The following is a 20,086-nucleotide window of genomic DNA, read 5'->3' on the forward strand; positions in this document are numbered from 1 at the left end:
ATCCAAAAATTTCCAAAATTCCAACTCCCTCTCTAAGTCAATCAAAACCAAAACAAAATTTGTTCACTTATACCTAGACCACTAATTTACAGCAAATAATATATGTAAAATATTTTCATAATAAAAATCCCCTGTCTTAGAGAAATATAGCAAAGAAAATATTCGATATCGAGAAATATATAAAAAATTCAGATTTCCTCCTAAAACCAATTTAAATTAAAATTTCGTCTTTTATCTATTAATGCTCTACTCTACCAATTCCTAATCTATTAACCTCCAAATACATCAAATTACCGAATGAAAATCTTCTCCTCTTTAATCACAAATCAATTTATCAAAATTTAATTTTAACAAATTTAATCAAAAATCTAATCCTCTTTAATCATTTTCCATTTTTGTCTCACTACTGTAGAAGTAAAAATAAAAAAGAATTTTCTTATTGCTAACGATTAAAAGACAAAGCCACTGAATAACAATCTATATACCGAGTGATCAAAAACACCCCATAAAAGTTCCCTAATTCCACAAAATTAAAATAAAGGGAAAAATTGCATCTGATCTAACAACAAACCCACGAGATCATGCTACCAATTCCTCGAATTCTCGAATCGATCCGATTATCTGGTGCGCATCCACTACCGAAGTTCCGAGAAACATTTTGGTCCCCTCAATGGCCTTGATTTCTCGACTGAACGAATATATCAACACTTATGAAGAAACGGTTTCTGAAAGATCGTTTCGCTGACGTAAGAGATCCAATATCCCCACTACCTTAGTCAATAGAACTGTCCAAGGTATCAAAGTCCGTGACGAAGAAATCGCCACGACAGTCCGTTTCTTCCTTTCGAGAAGGTAAGACGTCTTTCATTCAGCCTTTTAAGTTTCTACAGACAGTTTTTGTTTTATCTTTTCGTTGGAGAAAAGTACGTCCGACCTTGGAGTCTTTATTGGGGCCACCTTTAATTTTATACGGTGACAATTTCTTCAGGTTTCGTCATTAAAAGTGAAACTTTAGATTGTGCGATTGAAAATTATGTGACTTCTATTTGTATATTTTCGGTATTAGTTGAGAATATATCGATTGCCAATGTGTAATATGCCTGAATTTTTTTCTTAATATTTTGGTAATATTTAATGCTATTTTCTTTATATTTGTGACCTAAATTTTTAAACTACTGTCAGATAGTTCTCAATAATCTTTTTGGAAGGATAATAGGCGTATTTGAAATTATGGTTACTGACGCGTAGTATGGCATATAGAAACTGTCAATGGCTCAGAATAGGAGAATCTGTAAATAGAAATTATAATAGACATTTTTCTTTTCGTAATTTTACTGCTTTGCTTAAGTAGATTTTTTAAATTTGTATAAATGTTTGATATACGTAGTTGCTGTTTTGTTTTTCAATTTTCATGGAGAGCTGTAATTCAATATTTTTAAATAATTTATTCTTCAACTTTTTATCTTCATTATTGCAAACATAATGTTATCATTCATTTATATTAAAACTTTGTGGAATACTTATAAAATTTAAGTATAAAAATATAATGCAATATTTCTTGGGAGCAGATCTTATTTTCAATATGCTAATTTTACTGTGTGTTAATTTCCGTAGAACCAGTCTGTGAAAATGAAAGTGCTAATTTTTGCCGCTATAGCGGTATTCTGCGCCCAACCGGCGCTCAGTGTTGACACACACGAGCACAACAAAGTTGTGTGCTATTGGAACAGCACGGCTTTCAACCGACAGGGTAAAATTTCTCTCGTTATTCCATCAAACAACCTATCAATTTGCTCGATTAATTAAAATTTGAAATTATAATCTGAGAAATATGAAGTTCGTCTATTGAAATTTTGAAATTGATTAGTAGTTTTCATGTTGAATATTTCAACATTTTAACGTTATAATTGAACAAGAAAAAAACTAAAAATATCAACAATTATTATAGTCCAATTAAACGTTCTATGATGCTAGAGCAATTATTATTGTTCTATTTGATATAATTGATTTATTTTTAATGATGATTAATATCATTATTGTTAATCGTTTATTGATTTTGGTAATCATTCAATTAGTAATTATAGATTAGAAATTAATGATTATTAATCAGTAGATTAGATAATATAATAGAAAGATTATCAATTATTATTCATTCACCTAATGCTTATTAAATAAATAATATGGCATCAATAGTTGTGTTTTTGATACTTATTGTAATTTATTGTGATATATTTCAGGGCCAGGAAAGTTCCAGTTGGATGATGTTCGATCAGCCCTATCCCTCTGCACACATTTGATCTATGGGTTTGCAGGAATTAATACAGAGACATTAGAAGTTGTTCCTTTGAATCAAAATTTGGACACTGGAGTTGGATATTCTTACTACAAACTTGCCACACAACTAAAGAAAGGCTTCCCAGATCTGAAGATCTACCTTAGCATTGGTGGTAATGCTGATCCTGAGGATGACACTCACAAGTATCTTGTTGTTGTAAGTATTATTTTGTTTTTCATTCAATTCTATACATAGATTCCAATTCAGGATTGATTGACTTCAAGGAGCTGTACCATCCTTTATTGTAATTTTTTCCTATAAATATATTAGATCTAGACTATGTTGACAAACAATGTAAGTTTCTTTATAGTATTAAATACAATTTCATTTGTAAATTGAAAATTAAATAATATTGAAATTATTATTAAACATTGCATATTTTTCTTTTCTGCTATAAGTGGCACAAAGTTCTAAATACTCCAGATTTAAAAAGACAACTTAACATCCTCAATTGCTTTAGACTGAGACGGCAGAATCAAGGTCCAAGTTCATTAACTCAATCAACCGTCTTCTCAATGATTATGACTTTGACGGAATCGACCTGGCTTGGCAATTCCCACCTGTGAAAGTCAAGAAAGAACGTAGTACATTTGGATCAATCTGGCATGGCTTGAAGAAGACCTTTGGTTATGGTAAATTCAAAGATGACAAGGAGCAGGAGCATCGTGATGGCTTTACCATCTTGGTTCGTGACCTGAAAGCTCAACTCAGACCAAGAATGAAGGCTCTAACTATTGCTGTACTTCCTCATGTTAACAGTAGTAGTAAGTTCAGACTCCATTTTCACTTTTTTACTCTGTTACTTCTGTAACTTCTTAAAATCTCTCATAACATGGGTTTGTTATGAACGAATTTTCTTAATCAAATGTGGCCATATAGCGAGTTTGCAATCAGGTGAGATTAAAGATTTGGATGATAGGTATATTGGATATGATATTAGTATCCAGATGTGACGAGGAAATAGGGACGAAAAATTAATAGAAATCACGTAGTCTGTTTGCTTCGAAATTAAGAACGTGCTACCGCGACCAATCTTGCCTTATCTGTGGCTATGCGTGTAACTGGCCAGCGTCACGTTCTCTAAATATTGAACCTAGGGAATCTGGTAACTTGTAGGACCTGTAACGTGTTTCCATACATCTCAGTGTTGGTAAAATTGATTGCAAATAACATTCACTGCTGGTCATAATTATTGGATACCTACTCGTTACATTTATCAGAAAATTTCCACTAATTTTAATTCTTATGCAGGTAATCAAATTGCTGCAGTTATCAAACACGTGTTTGAATAAGTTCGAAGTTTTAATATTTTAAACTTTTGTGTATAAATTTCCACGCTAAAATAAGCACTAAATTTGGATCTTTCAAAATAAGGAAACATTTTTTAGTTCTGTAATATTTTTGTGATTTTTTCTTCTTGTGGATTCTATCTTATTATATTTAATATCTTGCAGTTTACTATGACGCGAGACTGCTGGCACCCAACATCGATGCCGTGCACCTGTTTACTTTCGACCAAAAAACGCCAGAACGTAATCCACAGGAAGGGGATTATCCAGCACCCATTTATGAGAGTTATGGACGTGTTCCCCAAGACAACGTTGATGCCACAACCAGGTGAGGAACTTCTGTAAGCTATGCTTATCCTCTGTTGTCAACTATTAAAAATCTCAAATCGTCAGAAATGTATTGTACCATTAATTTAATCAAAAATCAATTCTCCTTTAGTTCAAAGGGACATCCTGGTTCCTGGCCTCGCTAGTTCACAAAATTCCCTAAATTCTCCACCTACACCAGTTTCTGAAAATCCTGAATTACCAAGAATTTATCTATTGTACTATCGATTTACTTATCCCTTTCCCTTCAATTCAAGGGGACTCCCTGGCTTTCAAGCGTTCCAATCCCCAAAATGCTCTAGAATCTCCATTTACGTAACACAATTTTAAAATATCCGTGAAGTATTGATTCTGTTTCAAGGTACTGGCTCGAGAACGGTACTCCAGGCTCGAAAATAGTCGTGGGAATCCCAACATACGCTAGGACATGGAAGCTCACGTCTGATAGTCAAATATCAGGGGTGCCACCTATAGTCACCGATGGTCCGGGAGCCGAAGGACCACACACAAACACGCCAGGACTTCTTTCGTACGCTGAGGTGTGCTCCAGGCTGACAGAATCCGCTGTGGGTCGTTTGAGACGTGTTGGTGATCCATCCAAGAAATATGGCGGCTATGCCTTCCAATCTTACAATGAGAACACTGGAAATGACGGAATCTGGGTCGGTTATGAGGATCCCGACACGGCTGGCAATAAGGCTGCCTACGCCAAGGCGAAAGGTTTGGGTGGTGTTCTTATCTACGACTTGTCCTTGGACGACTTCCGTGGTGTCTGCACCGGAGACAAGTACCCTATTATCAGGGGCGCCAAATACAAGCTATAAGAAGTTATTAAAGACTATTTGATGGACACTGAAAGAGTCGAAGGTGGCCAATTTTGGCACAGCTGTATAAGCATAAGTTGTGTTAGATCTGTTTTTTAATTAAGGCCGCGCCTAAAAAATGTATTTCCCAATCTTTTTGAAATTTCGACCCTAAATGACCACTTGATTTTCACGCATTTGCTTCGTGTTTTTTATATTCTTCACGTAGCTCTAGTTTTTCGTATGTGCTATTTTTCGTGATATGTTAAGTATTTGAAAAAAGTGCTGTATCAGAAGCGTTGTATCGAGAATAAAGATGAAATAGTTTGGCGACTAATTCTTCCTTTTGCCAAATTCTTTACTGCCACATTAACACTATGACAACTCACTAATTTTGAGCTAATCTTTATTAGTGATCGGCTATTTTCGCTAGGAATGAACCAAATATAGCTTATATTTATAGAAAAGTTCAGTAACTTCAAACTTCTTAGCTTCGCACAGTAGGTTGCAAGGAATTTCCATAAATCTGTAGGAGGACTGATTTATATTAACATTCACATGGCGCCATTCTAGCCATAGTTACCGATTACCATAGTGCTAGAAACCAACACAACATCTTGATCGGTCGACAAGGTAGAGATTTATGAAACGTGCATGTATATATAGATATAATATATATATATATATTTCGTGCAGTCTATGAATTCGGATAAACACATTTGCTCGGGTGTGTACGAAAGGTTTCATTGTAAATGGACTAGACTCGATAAATATATCAAATGTTAGGAGTTATGGCACACGAGACACAGCTAATTCGTAGCCACTCTCATACGTAGAAACGAAACGTTCCTGAAATTTCTTGTACATTCGTAGTTTTGCATCCTCCGTATTAGCTCGACGTTATCATCGAACAGAAATCATATTCGTGCTTCGTTCGAACCCACAGCGCTTCACCAAAAACATTCGTGCACAAACGGTTGGTACAGTGAACGCGGTGTCGTAGACATCTTTGTTCCATTTGGTTCCTGCGATTCAGTTTGTCGTTCCGCTAAATCGAGATAATGTCATCAATACCAAGGTTGAGAGGGAATAATTTACTTCATAATAAATTTTGTGATTTCTTTAACAACACACAAGGCAAAATATATATTTTTGTCAATATAAAATGAGTAATTGTCATGTTTGCAAAATCATATCTTTCTTTTTGAGGTTATGGAAAATCGCTTTAAAGGAACGACAAATCAGAAGCAGTTGTTGCAACAACACGAACACATCCTGCAGCATAATCGTAATACTTAGAAAATACTGGGCGTGGTAGTTGGAATAGCTTACACTCTATGGTACAGTTAATAATTCGATATACAGTTTAACAGGGTTAGGGCACTCGTTACATTACGGCATATAATATAATGAAATATAATATACGTAGCGTTACAACGTACAATAACACAACGGTTATCCCTGATACTTAATCCTAATCTACTCTGACTTCGGTCCTCGTGAAGTGTTAATTCGAGCCCGTACGTAAGATTAGAAAATCCTTTTTCAAAATTGGAATTTGAAATTAATATGGAATTAAATTAATATGAAAACAATATAATTGATTTAGGTAAAATGGACAAGAACGAAGTTAGTACGTAAAGATCTTGGTAGTGCAATGGGTAGTGTATTAGACTACAACCCCGTGAGGTCTCAGATCGAATCCCAGAAATTTCCCGATTCGGTATCTCGCAGATTTTCCTTGGATTTTGATCGTCTAAAAATTTCAGGGAGGAAAGTTGTCATTTAAAATGAAACGAAAAAAGTAAAAAATTCCTAACTTTGTGAAAATTTAAGATATATCTGGGGAAAAGATAGAGAAAACTGAAAATTTCTGGAACTCATGAATTTTTCAGATCAAATAAAATTTGTAGCTATCAATAATTCATTTTAAAGTGATTTTCGTTGTCTTCTCAACGAGCTCGACGTGATCGAGGACAGTCGAGAAGGATTCTCTAAGCAGGAACAGGGCACACTCGACGAGATTACGTTGCTGAAAGCATATCTGTGACTAGATCCAGCTCACCATGAAGGTCGGATAGTGAAAAAATAAGTACGCGGAACTCTTTGACGTAACTTTCTTCTATGCGTGAATACTGTGTGAAACGTTTGTTATCCAAAAATGCTCTTTGGTGCTTCGATATCCTTCGAAAAAATTATTTCTTGGAAATGCAACTTTTGTGTTTGTGTCATTAAGAAACTAGGAAGCAGCAACAAGAAGACTCGTCACATTCTATTCCTTACGTTTTATTATACTGGGGATCATGTATCTGTTGATTTCTTTTTTCAACCGATCGACGATAATCTTACAAATTTCGCAAAATTTTTTCTTCTTTTTATCAGAAATTAATTTTCATTTATTTGTTAAATATCCTTTTCAATGTTTTATTTATGAATAGTGGAATGAAAACCTTTAACGTTCATATATTTCTTAGACTCAACGATATTGTTCTACACATAACGATATTGTCTCTGAAGATACATTATTAGTTAACGAAATGGCGCCATGCTGTCTCTTGAAAGTTTCCAAATTTGTTCGGTATTCTACTTTGAAACCTTTAATTATGGTCTGTGTCACTTGACTTAAATTTTTTTTAATGTCAGATAAAATTAAATTTTTTAATTTAAATTTTCTTCAAATTCTGCTTCTATTATTTATTCACATTCAAATGGCGCGTTACGTATCTTCCGAAACAACCTGTAATAATAAATGCATATCGAGTAAATGCAGATCACGCAATTGGTCAACTCTTTGGATAAAATATCGCATTATTAAATACAGTGACGAATGTCGATAACATTTCCCTGGATAATAATCTCTTTCAAACGTTCCATAAATTTAATCGGTTAATATTCTACTGTTTTTACAATTTCAACAAAATAATTATTAACGATTTTTCTTGATCGATATCGTTGCTATGGAAAGAAAAGGGGGGAGGTGTGAATTATTTTTTAGAATTTCACGCAAGTATAGAATAAATAAAATCCAGATTTTTTATCAGTTTGAATGTTTCTTGGGGACGGAATTAGTCGTAAAGTACAAGCGTGTAGATGTTAGAATTTTCGATTGCGATTTTTAATTCGGCTCAATGGTGTAGTGAGATTGTTCCATAAATCATAAAATATAAAAATTAATAAAAATTCATTTATCTATAAAATATTTCTCTAAACTGGATTCTTTTTAAATGGCATAAACAATCTACATTAAGCAAAGAAAATTTTCTTTGTCTATAGATTTGATAAAAAAAGTATTTTCTTTTCACGTATTCTGTTAATGACCATGATAAAGAATTTGATAAAGAATTTTTATTATGACGCGGAAGATGAAATTTGGGAATTTTTGCGACCAGCTACCGAAAAAGGACCCCTATTGGTTCTATAAGTTTCACACTCTGCGAGTTACTTGATTTCCAATGATATTCGATTTTTCTTTAATTTTTCCAAATATTAATTAATCAAGCGTTTCTGTTACGATTCCACTTATCAACAATATATTTCTTCACCAGCTAATTTCTTACTTAAATATATTTCTCGATTATCATAACTATTGCACGATATGCAAAGCATTCTAAAAATATCCATCACGTTAGAAATATTTAACCGAACAGAAATCTCACCAAGATAAAAGAGACAACGAACAATTTAAACACGTTAGTGCAAAATTAGTAAAAAAAGAAGAAAACAATAACAGCGATAATGAGAGAAAACGACACGTGACATAAATGCATAAATAAATGATTACAATCATCTTTGTAGGGAGAAGACCGATCATGGTTCTCGAATATCATTTTTTTTTTTCGTTATGCTTATGCGAACTGTCTACATTAAAAACGATATAAATACCGATCTCCCCGATTTTCGGTGATTTTATCAAACTCAACAAGCGATTAATAGTACTAAGACACGAGTCACACTGAACGAAGAACTTTCTTATTACTAGCGAAATACATATCACGTGACTGATCACGCATCTGCGTGGCCATCATCTTGGAAATCGAACCGAACTTCGATATTAAAGCCGTGCTCTGGAGGAGAGCCTACCTCTTTCAAATAAATTTCAATTGTTTATTCATCGAAAACCAACCAAACGCCCCGAATGTTTGAAAATTATCAATTAATTTTGTCCTACCTAGCGGAGCCTTCTTATATAAAAAAAAAAAGAAAGAACGGTCCAGATCGTGTTGCAGGACCCTTTCTCCTTATAACTGTGGGGCTCCATCTTCCAGAAACCTCCTCCAACAAGCACCAATCTCTGCAACTTCATTGCAACGATCCCTTAACGCGTGTCTCTACATGACAGAACACCGTGTGACATTGTACCTAGTATCTTGGTCCACATTGTTCACGCTGAGTACGCGCAGCAGCCTTTCCGTGTCTTTGCACGCATGTCTACTGGTCTGCTGCTGCTTCATCAGCATCATCGGCGTCTTCTTCTTCGGCCTCTTCTTGGTCTGCGGCAAAGTCAACTCGAGCATCTGTTCGAGTCTCAGCCGGATAGGCCAGCCGGTCTCCTTGTAGTCGTCCTCTTCGTACGTGGACTCGCTGGCCTTCTGTAAGGTCTGGAAGGCATAGTTCATAGGCAACAGCTTTCTAGGTTGAGCGAAGGAGTCGTGAACTCGAACTGGACGAGCCAGGGAAGATCTCTTCTTGGCTGGGGTCAGAGGCAACGGCTGGGTCTTCGTCGACCTGGTTAGATTGCTAGTTTTGGTGTTCTTGAGAATTCTGGTCTCGTCCAAACGAGCCAATATCTTAGCGTTCTCCTTCAGTGACGAAGAGTTTATGGAATTGGTCACTCGATAGTTGCCCATAGTGCTTTTTGCGACCAGGCTGTTGTTCTTCGTGCTTTTCACTAGTTTCAGGTTATTGTTGTTGATCGCAGTGATGCTGGGATTGTTGTTGTTGGCAACAGTGGTCACGTGGCGACACTGTTCGGCACACTGTAGGCAATCGTAGTATTTCTCGACCGCGTTACGTCGTGCTGAAGCGGAGAATCGCTCGCGAAGGTTCGCGCGATTCTGGCGCTCGCCTGGTTGGCGAGGTTGTTGTCACACCTCCTGAAGATACTTTAAGGGGCACAGAGTTTCCCTGTATAGCACCTCGCCCTCTTTGCCCGTGTGGTCCGCCGATCTCACGTCTGCGGCGCAACGAACCATCGCTACGCCATCTACCTCCTCGCCAACCTGAATCACGATCTAGGGAATTCGTATAAATAGATTACGTTGATGATACAGTATTATGGTGGATTATCAAGTGCATGTATTTAACATACGATACGTCATTATGATAAAGGCAAGGTTCTTATCAATTAATGGGCGAATAAAATTCTAGGATTTGACTTGAAAAGCATGACGTGTATGTGCATAATAAGAGAAGGACCCTAGACTTTGAAATAGCTAGGGCTATCGTAGTTGTTAAAAAGGATCTTGGCCCGGATTTGGTTCGTTCTCGTTGAAACAAGAGTATTCAAAGGATTGACAATAAAATAATAAGGATGACAAAAATGCGAAGGTTATTTTGCGCATAATTGTGTGCCTTATAATATACAAAAGGAATACCTGGTCACGTAGTAGGGTAATCTGGTCAGTTAATTGTAAGTTGCGAGTGACCTGAAGCGTCTTCTGCCCAGACTCCACTCGCATAACGTATGCACTGGGGAAGTAACCCACTCGGCCGCCCAAACACTTCCCTTTCCACCAGTCCTTCTCTGATTTATCAATTACTGTCACTTTGTAGCCAGCTCTGCGAAACGATTAGATTTCAAATATTAGTAGAGACGTCAAAGGGGCCTGTTCTTTTCTCAGTTCAATTTGCTATCCTCCCATCTTAACCAAGAGACAAATGAATGGAAATAATTCAAAGATTGAAAAAAGTCCCTAGGACGAATAGACAGCAGATTGAACAATCCTAGTTACTTTTCTATGTCTTAACTCAGGTCTCGCCCAAACTATTTTAATTTTGTTAATTCTTATTCCATGTAATTCTTACTTAACTTTTAAACAATATTCAATTATATAAGATATACAAAGTATAGTACTTGAGATGATATTTAGTAGGCGAAATTCTCCACTGCATAGAAACGTATGAATAACCGCGGTCTATTAATTCAGTGATTATCATAGAATGATTACTTCAAGTCCAACTCGTCCCGATGTCGCGCCTCGAAGTTGTACAGCACCACATATAAATTATTAGGGGGTAGAACACGTTTTCCAGGTGGATTCACGTGATTCTGATTGTTAGTGTGCGGCGAGGGGCAAGGAGAGGTGCTCGCCGATGAGTACGATTTTTCATTTTCATCTGGGAGCTCCATGCTGGACATCCTGATGGCCCCCCTAATGTGCTTGTGGACGCTGTGACCCTGGCCTGGACTACATGGCGCTGCAATCGAGTCGTTCGAACCATGAATGGTATTTTTAACCTTTTCGAGACTAATTATCTTCAACTCTGCGCTATATTTTCAAGTCTGACTAATTTCATGATGTCGCTATATCTCTTCTATCAAGGAAATCCAGTAATTGATTAATACTCACATAATCTGTTGATGCTTCCACTGTCAGAATGTCTGGGTGGCGTGGACTCTCTTTGGCCGCCGGTATAGTAATCACGTGGACGATGTCGAACGTGAGCGGTGCCCTCCGGAGAATCCAAGCTGAGACTCTTCATCCTTAGGTTCAGTCTCTCGCGTCTACGTTGTGGACTATGCGGCGCTTCATGTTCCATAATGAGCGATCATAGCAAGTTAGCCTTTGAGGTTAGCTCGTAGCTCGACATTGACGCCATTTTACAAAGCAGTGTTACTTTTTCATTCTGTTTCTCGTTTCTTTTTTCTAGTTTATAAGCGGATAGTTAGAATAGAGAGAAGTTAGAGAGAGTTTGCTTGCAGGAAGAAACACGAACATCTTGTCAGCAAGATGTACCTACCTACCCTTCTCGTTTTTTCAGGTTATATCTGTCATTGAAGCTCGCTGCAATGATGTATCGTTACAGCGAAAAGCTCCCGGCTTTTTTTCTTAAATTAAACGGAGTTTAGGTAGAGATAGAGCAAGCTTGACAAGTTTCTACGATTCAAAGACAATTTCTTTTTCTCGCGAAAGTATAATTTCGGAAAAATAATAAAATTTAAAGTAAAGTAAACCAAGGTGAAAGAAACTTATAAAGAAAAAGAAAGAAATTTCAGAATCTCAGATTTTTTAAGGATATTCAGTTAGCAGAGTAGAACGAAAAAGTGGAGAATACACGATTGTCAACAAAATTTGAATTCACACGTCGATATATGCGTGCAAGAAAATTGCAGTATGCACACGTACACATAGATATGCAAGTGGAGGCTCGTAATTTTGAATCAATTCCCAGTAGAGACAACAGGTTTCCATTCATTTTCATTCTGACAAAAGTACTCATTTGGCATCAACGTCGAGACCGGAAATCAACACATACAACGAGACAGGAACACCATATAGATATACGGTAACATTACGAATGCACACAAAGAAGGTATTTCTCTCACCAGGCGATAAACTTAACTAGTATACGAAACTTTTTAACAGAGAAAATAATTTTATATAAAAAATAAAAGAAAAATGGTAAAAAAAGGAAAAAAGACAAAAAAATGGGACACGACTCGCGCATCAAGAAGTGAAAGCATAGGAAATCGCAGGAGAGAACATTTTTATTTACAATATTTACATGATTTCTCCCTTGTACTAATTTTTCTTCCTTTTCATTGACTTCGAGTTCGTTTTTCGCGCAATACTTCCTACTTCATGTCCGTTCTTCCCCTACTTTTGTGTACATTTTCACCATACTTTTAAGATTCGTACTTTTCGATCTTTTCTTTGAGGAGATAATTTCTTAGAGAAAGAAAGCTGGGAAATTAAAATGCGGAATAATATTTAATAGCTTAGATTCGAATAATTGTACATTTTTTTTTCGTTGAATTTTTTTTTTTTGAATTTTGTGACAAAACAATCCCAGATTCGACAATCGTGTTAATCATTTTGACCTTCAAAGGAAACTAGGCTAATTGAGATAATAGTTACTCAAGTGATTGGAAATTGCTCTGAAGTGGTCTTGTAGCGAGTCCTTACCTTTACGACGCGGTCTTTTTTGACACAACCTGTACGTAAACGATAAAAACTCTGCGAATAATTGGCGCCAGTATAGGGATTTTTCTGCTAATTGGTCATGCTGAATTTAGGGATAAATATCTTACATACTTAAACTGGGCGAAAACAAAGAGTTTGTAAGTTTCTATAACGAAAAAATTGAACAATACCATTAAGCGATTCAAAATATTTCTCATTTGCAATTACTTTTTCAACAAGACTCAAATTAAAAATTGTTCGCTATTGAATCGGGAAAATTTGCATTAGCAATTCCATCTTTCCAATCTCGCGATTCCACGGAAAAGAGCAACAGAGTGGGTTCGCAGAAATAAATGATCAACTCCTCCGTCAAATGCTGGTTGAATGGATGAACAATAAATTTACAATTTTTTACTCTACATATTGTCAACTCCAAGCGTCGTTCCAGTCCTGACACGGACAAAATTTAGGCGCAAACAAGTTGTACAAGTTAAATGAAGAGAACTTTGTATGCAATTCCAACGTTTGTTCACTTTAGCGCAATTCCAGCGAACTTCTTCGATTTGTGGGTAAACAAAGGTATTCGGAAAAACAGAATTGTATACATAAAAGTTGATCGACATTCGCTTTCCTTGAAACAGGACGAGCAATTTCACCTTCGATTCCTCGACAATTTTAAGCTGCCTCTCTAATTTCACACAAAACTGAAACCAACCGATTTATACTTCGAAGTTGTATGTTTCAATGTCGCGAAACTTCAGCAATTCCAGCGAGTAACACGCACACGTATCACGTCACGATATACAAACGAAGACCGTACACATCGATCTCCCCCATTGGATTTTCACAATTCGCAATTCCATTCCCATGCCCTAGCAATTCCACGTTTTCAGCCCACTCACGAGCGTTTCACCGTCTAAAACCTACTCCACAGTCCACAACTAGTAATTATAGATCACGAGTCGCTAGATTTCAGTTTCTAGAAGCTTTAAATCCATTTGTTTTCGAAACGCAGATCGCTCAAGCGACGCGCGCCAAGTTCAAAGGTCATCGTTTTCTGTTGGAGCCATGGTAAGAACGTTCGGGCGTCTTTTGCGAAGAGGTCGAAGGTTTCTCTTGGGTCATCAACACCAGTGGCTGCCCGAATGGTCTGGTTCCCGACATTGATCCACCGCTGCCCCGTCCTGGTCAATGGAATTGCAACGATTCCGAGATGATTTCGCCTTGATATGTTTTCTCACGCGCTTTTCACTCCAACTGTAGCTCTTTCTCTCTCAGTACAAGCACTGTTTAATTTAGTCTCACTTTTCAGGTTGGTTTTAGTCGTTAGTAAGTGCAATTCCGTGGGATTTCCCCGTCCAGCGCTAGTGGCGCCGTTATCGGTGCTCTCCCTATCTGTTACCGCGATATTCGAAGATTTCACCTCTTTCTGCCTTAGATGATTCGTTTGTTTCGCCATGGAATCGATTGGAATTGCGCATTTAGGCTCCATGATGAAATTGGTTAGTTTTTTTTAACATTGACGCTAAAGTCGATTACTACGGAGACTAGGGAATTGGCGATAATGACTGCTGTTTCTTTGGGAACGTTTCAAGCGATTTGGGACTGTTGATCGGATTAGTTTCTTTTTGTTTTTATTTTTTAATGAAACTGTCAAAGTTACTCGTTCAAGAATCGAAGATTGTCTGTTTGTGATTTCTTCGTTACTTGAAGTTGGGGGACAGAAAGCGGGCAAACGTTTCTCTCTTCGTCCGTAGGAAGCCTCGTGGTGAAACTTAAACTTCCCACCTTATCGAGAACTCTTAAAGCGATGATCCTGTTTCCCCCAATCTTTTTCCAAGATAAACGATCGACGAAAATTCACGTAGGACACATTGCACGATGATAAAATAACAAAAATATTTGCGAAAAGTTTCACGTTTATAGAAGACGATAAATTTTTAAAAAATATTCACACTGTAATTATCATTGAGGTAACACCAACAACGATTTATCCATTTTAAAAGTTTTCACGATTTTTGCAAAATTCCAGAAATATTTCGGTTCAAAAATCTAGAGACTGAAAAATCCGTAGCGTAAAGTCGATGATCTCGGGAAAGTGATGACGATGGGCTAAATCCATCGGTGCATGCGGGGAATCACGAATAGTACGATAAAAATAGTACAGATGGCGCGCGTGTTAAGAGGAAGAATGAAGATGAAGTAGGAGAAGAAACAGAAAGAGAGACAGAGAAAATACTGGATAGATAAAAAGAAAAAAGAGGCAAAAGTTACGAGTCATGTCCCTAAAGAAGAGTATATTTCTGTTGATTAAAAGAATAAAAAGAGAGAACAGGGTAAAGTGCCACCTTGAAGCAGAGATTGCTCTAACAGATGCATAAACTTGATGAAGTCGCTTCAGGATTGCATCTTACTCTTCTTAATCATCTAATGCTTTCATATAAAATATATTTGCTGAACTTTAACCGAAATCAATAGCTTTCCTCATGTTCCAAGTACTTTTAATACATTTTTCTCTTGGCACAGGTGCCAAGTTTTACTTCAGATCTTCTCTCAGAGGAAGCAGCATAGATTTGACATTTAACAAAGACCTCAAGAAGGAAGAAACCTTTATAAGACTCTCTTAAGTGAAATGGATTGAACCGAAGGGTATAATTCTTAGCAGAATACAATGCTGTACTGAACTGAAAGGAATTTTGTTCTTTTTCTACTTTTAAACATTTTTTCCATTTCAGTTTGTAATAAATTAAGCATAATATGAAATAGAATAACTTTAGTCTAACATACAATGATTTCTCTAATGTACTTTATAGCACAAAACTACATCAACTACTCCAACAAGTAAAATAAATGTTCTAAATGGGAGTATTTACTTCTTTCAGCTACCTGACTCATTTCTAACTCCTACGCTCTCACATACCCATAAATTTCTTCTACGTTAGCAGAAACTTTCAGAATCTACAATTCACTGGGTCAACCAAGCTTCAACAACTTAAGTAATTTGTCAGCAATTATCTTTGCACGGTAGAATGCACCTGAAGAGCACTCCAGTCACAGATTTCAAGAAACAGAGGAATTACGCCTTTCCTATAGGGAGGCTCTGCTTCAAGGTCAAGAGGAATTGGTGCTGTGCCTTACCAGAGGTGGACGAGGAACAAGGGTGGGAGGAAGCCCTCGCTGACGAAGGTGCTGGAGGATGATCTGCTGTGGGAGGCGTAGGTGGTGAGTTTGTCGAGTTTCCACGGATCTCGCCTGCCTGCTTCAGCACCTGGTATATGGCGTCCACGTCTGCTCACACGAGATAGACAGGTAGCAATGCAAAAGCAGAGAGACATCACACGAGGTGCTTTCTTTTCTTTCTTTCCAGTACTTTTATTTTCTTTTTTTCTTTTGCTTGGTTCACTTTTCTTTCCTTTCCTTTTCTTTGTCCTCAACTTTATGACTCGAAGCAGATGCTCCTTGGGCAACAAGTGTCTTTAGTTGGTCCTTCATAACTTATTAATTAGTTGTAATTTAATCCATTATATTTATTTGCTTGCTGTATAAATAGTTTCCCTTATTAATATATAATGGGGTTTGTTGTATTTGTTTGGATATTTAGAAAAATGAAAATAGTATCTTTTTGTATAGAATTAAGAAAGAGTACTTAGAACAGTAACGTTGGTCAATTGTAAAGACACCTGTTCATGGTAGCCATACTTCTCATCAAGAGTTGAACTTTATTATTGTACACTGATAGTGTGTTTTAGTGCCATTTGTTCAGAGCCACCTAGTTGCATGTGCCGAGCAATAAAAAGCCCATTATAGAAGAAGAAATTTACACTTAGAAATTTCAAAAGAATTCAATGGAGATCGTAGAAAATTCGAGATTTAAAGGGGAGCCAGAATCTATCTCCATCAGTGGCATAATTTAGGTTGAAATCATTCAAAGTCAATTTGCAACATTACTGGCTGCACAGCGGATAACAAAATTGGCATCGATCGTTCGGAGGATGGGTTGACAGTGACGTCAATTGAAGTAAATCAGGTTGAAAGGATTAAGAGCACGTAACAAGCGATCGCTTAACAGGAGATTAAGCCAGGGAATCTCCCAATAATTTTTGACACCTTTCAAACAAATCCATCGTTTCAACACTATGCGCAGTGTTCTTTATGTCAAGAATTAAAAAATACGGTTTTTCTTATATTTATAGGAAGATTCAGTGACTCTGAATATTTGATAAACAAAACGAGTAATAAATATACATATGATAGTGAATAATAAATAATTGAACAGACTAATGTTATATACATCAATAGTTGACATATATGGCACTAGTGTTACATCATCATTTGTCATATTGCTTAAGATAAAACAACGTAACTAAAGATAGTATTCCTATCTAAAATTATATGCAAGCCCTTGAGAAGCAATTCTTTCCAAATCTAAATAATAAATAACAACTACCTAACTAACTGACTGTATTAACAAATAGATATGTATATTGTGTGTACTAATAATTGACACTAACATGACACTGCTGTCGCCTCTCCAGTTGTCACAATGTTAAGAAGGAAACTAATTTAAACAAATACATCATTTTCATCTCAAATCATATAAAAGCCTACCAGAACCTTTCCTAACTCTTTTTTAAGACTACTGCTCTAACCTGAAAGCTTCCATCTTAGCTGGGAGCTAATGGAACTTAAAGAGTCTCCGAGCGATCGACTTTTCAGCTTCAGTGACTCTGAACGACACCAAGCCACACGAAACACCGAGTTACACCATAGAGAAAGAGTTTTTCCTTTTTCTTGTAGCCTGTTCAGGCGATCGAGGGACGCGAAGAGGAAGAAAGAAGGTTGAAGGATGAATGATCCGATTAATTTGTTAATCGCGATGGGCTGTGATGCATACCATGATCTCTGACCCTTTCCGTGCCTTGCACGTCGATGAATCGCGTTCAGGGAATTCGATCAAGGTGAGAAGATGAGGAGCAGAGCTTCGTTGAAAAAAGATTTGATCCTTCGTTTCCTTTCGCATCTTTTTCTTTGTTTCAGTTTATGGATCGATCGATACTCTTATCTAATGAAACTGTCCATGCACAAACTATTCTGATCCTGGTACTTTGGATGCAGTAATTTATTTTAGCAATTAGAATGCCAAAGTGAGAAACTAAACTTTCGAACAAGCTGGAATGTTGAACTGCAGCACCGAGATTGATCCAGAATTAAATTCCACGCCATCAGGCTTAAATTTCAGTATAGCGATTCATCAATTTCACGCAATCTGTTTCATCCGGCTGGCTCCAATCCCGGATCGATCATCTCCCTCATCCCTGCAGTTCAATTTTCTTTCCTCCTGAAAACCTTTCGCCGTAATACAAAGAAATCTGCCTCGGATTTTCAATATGAAAATGACGAACCACAGTGAATAGACTTGGTATGATAGCGAGACTGTCATCAAATTGATCGAAGATAAACTTGGTGCTTCCGAGGGTGTCAAAGATTCGGTTAATAATAGATTCGTCTCATTTCTTAGAGCATCGATCATCCGCGACAACGAGAGAGAAAGAAAGAGAGAGAGAGAGAGAGTGAGAGAGAGAGAAAGGGGATAAGAAAATCAATTTTGACACAATCGCATTCCCAAACTGGCGAGTACTTACTGTACTCTGCGGCCGCGGTGTCGTCCACTTGAGTCTGAGTCTTCTGTCGACGAAGAAGGGGAATCCCTCCACTCTTTTTAGGCGCCAGGCTGGGACACATGACGGGCTGCACCAGATTGATGCAGTCGGTGTGAGCGTTTGCTTTGCAGCCACGACACCTGACGCCCTGGCGACTATGGCCACGTAACACCTGGCCACACGCATCGCAGGGAGTGATTTTTCGATAAGTGTACTCGCGCCAAGAGTGGCCTCCCTCGGACTCCAAACTTTTCCTGCAACAAGTTATTACTTTGTAATTGCTTCCTCAACCTTCTTCTTCTGTTTTGTATATTTAATGTGTCATATGTTTAATACAGCATGTTTATTTTGTTAATGGCATTTCTAGGGAAAATTTATCAGACAGAAGGTTTTAACAGATTTCTATAACTTTGTAGAGTACCATGATCTAAAAGAATGGACCAAATGGTGTATTTCATTATCACTAAATAAAAGAATGTATCTTCAATACAATTTCTTCATAAAATTATTAAAAATTATTAAAAAAATATATATATATCTTATAATATATTAGCAATACAATTTTTAATAATTTTATGAAGAAGTTGTATTCAAGATATATTCCTTTATTTAGTGATAATGAAATACACCATTTGGTCCATTCTTATATATTAATGAAAGAGCAGAAAACAAATTTACCTCGTTGTTAAATTAATCATTAACCAAGTTGAAGGAATATCTAGTGACTTTCTAGTGACAAACTTACCTAGACATGGCGACGACCGTAGAAACAGCATGGTACATCGCCTGTTTCCCTCTGTGTTAGTGAAGCATTGACAAAACAACAATTTTGGTTATTCAAACACAACCAACACACTTTAACAAAACATCTTATCAAAAAAAAAAAAAAAAAAAAAAGAAACTAATGGAAACAAAAAATAAAATAGGATAAAAGGAAGGAGATATTCGAAGCATTCATCGTTTAAAGTCCATTTTCATCGAATAGTTACTGACTTGTCGGTTGATGGCGGAGTCGTCGGGGAGCTGGTTTTCAAACTCTTGAACGCTTTCAACCATTTGTGCTTGGTACTTCCGGTCGAGCCATTCGACATCTTCCGGCTGCTCACCCCATCCGGTTGGCCGGCTTCTCCAGCCCCGAACAGCTCCTTCTGCAAATTGAAACGAACATCGCATATAATATCTGCTCTGGCAGACTCGGACAATTTTTTAATAGAATCCAATTTTCTCCTAGTACTTGAAAATTCCCTAACGATCTTCCTTTACCTCTTTTGCAATTATTTTTGAAATGATCACCGACGCCATTATGGAATTAAGTAATTACACTAATTAACCTCCACTAACGAATTAGATACCTTTTTAGAATGGGAAATGATATGATCTAACCAAGAAAGAAAATGATCTTGGTATTTCTTGGAACTTTGATGCTTTGATACTTCAATGGAAAAATTGATTCCTGCGTTTCTAAGTTGTATTTCTTGAGACTTTCTAGCTTCTTTTTAAATTATAGTCATGAAAAGTATGCGTTTCTAAGTATTCTTTAAAAGTATCT

The 20,086-nt window shown here is 36.8% G+C and overlaps 3 protein-coding genes across 10 annotated transcripts in view; 1 reads left to right on the forward strand and 2 right to left on the reverse strand.

The window, feature by feature from the left end:
• The window catches only part of LOC132914513 (chitinase-like protein Idgf4), a 76,060-nt gene extending 70,969 nt beyond the window's left edge, over positions 1–5,091 (forward strand). For 2 of the 4 annotated variants that reach the window (XM_060973695.1, XM_060973696.1), the window contains exons 2-6: positions 1,613–1,750; positions 2,238–2,491; positions 2,796–3,099; positions 3,790–3,952; positions 4,295–5,091. In XM_060973695.1, the coding sequence (XP_060829678.1) occupies positions 1,630–1,750; positions 2,238–2,491; positions 2,796–3,099; positions 3,790–3,952; positions 4,295–4,775 (1,323 nt within the window). In that variant the 5' untranslated portion in view covers positions 1,613–1,629 and the 3' untranslated portion in view covers positions 4,776–5,091. Of the gene's footprint in view, positions 1–739; positions 853–1,612; positions 1,751–2,237; positions 2,492–2,795; positions 3,100–3,789; positions 3,953–4,294 lie in introns of those variants that run through there. The other 2 variants (XM_060973694.1, XM_060973697.1) reach the window with 2 other exon arrangements.
• A 320-nt stretch (positions 5,092–5,411) lies between these two features.
• Positions 5,412–9,695, reverse strand: LOC132914515 (uncharacterized). The gene has a single exon (XM_060973699.1). The coding sequence runs from the start codon at positions 9,599–9,601 to the stop codon at positions 9,083–9,085; it is 519 nt and encodes a 172-aa protein (XP_060829682.1). The 5' UTR covers positions 9,602–9,695; the 3' UTR covers positions 5,412–9,082.
• LOC132914504 (uncharacterized) overlaps positions 9,654–20,086 on the reverse strand; it is an 80,384-nt gene continuing 69,951 nt past the window's right edge. Inside the window, exons 7-15 of one of the 5 annotated variants that reach the window (XM_060973667.1) lie at positions 19,531–19,685; positions 19,283–19,333; positions 18,520–18,791; positions 16,016–16,165; positions 12,881–12,931; positions 11,324–11,500; positions 10,922–11,171; positions 10,349–10,532; positions 9,654–9,985 (exon numbers count right to left, since the gene is read on the reverse strand). In XM_060973667.1, coding sequence (XP_060829650.1) covers positions 9,839–9,985; positions 10,349–10,532; positions 10,922–11,171; positions 11,324–11,500; positions 12,881–12,931; positions 16,016–16,165; positions 18,520–18,791; positions 19,283–19,333; positions 19,531–19,685 — 1,437 coding nt within the window. In that variant the 3' untranslated portion in view covers positions 9,654–9,838. The remainder of the gene's footprint in view (positions 9,986–10,348; positions 10,533–10,921; positions 11,172–11,323; positions 11,501–12,880; positions 12,932–16,015; positions 16,166–18,519; positions 18,792–19,282; positions 19,334–19,530; positions 19,686–20,086) is intronic. The other 4 variants (XM_060973671.1, XM_060973672.1, XM_060973668.1 and 1 more) reach the window with 4 other exon arrangements.

The sequence above is a fragment of the Bombus pascuorum genome, chromosome 15 (assembly GCF_905332965.1).
Source record: "Bombus pascuorum chromosome 15, iyBomPasc1.1, whole genome shotgun sequence".
Classification (NCBI taxonomy): domain Eukaryota; kingdom Metazoa; phylum Arthropoda; class Insecta; order Hymenoptera; family Apidae; genus Bombus; species Bombus pascuorum.

Excerpts from the sequence above, each read along its gene's own strand:
- LOC132914515 (XM_060973699.1), bottom strand. The coding sequence starts at position 9,601 with ATGGGCAACTATCGAGTGACCAATTCCATAAACTCTTCGTCACTGAAG.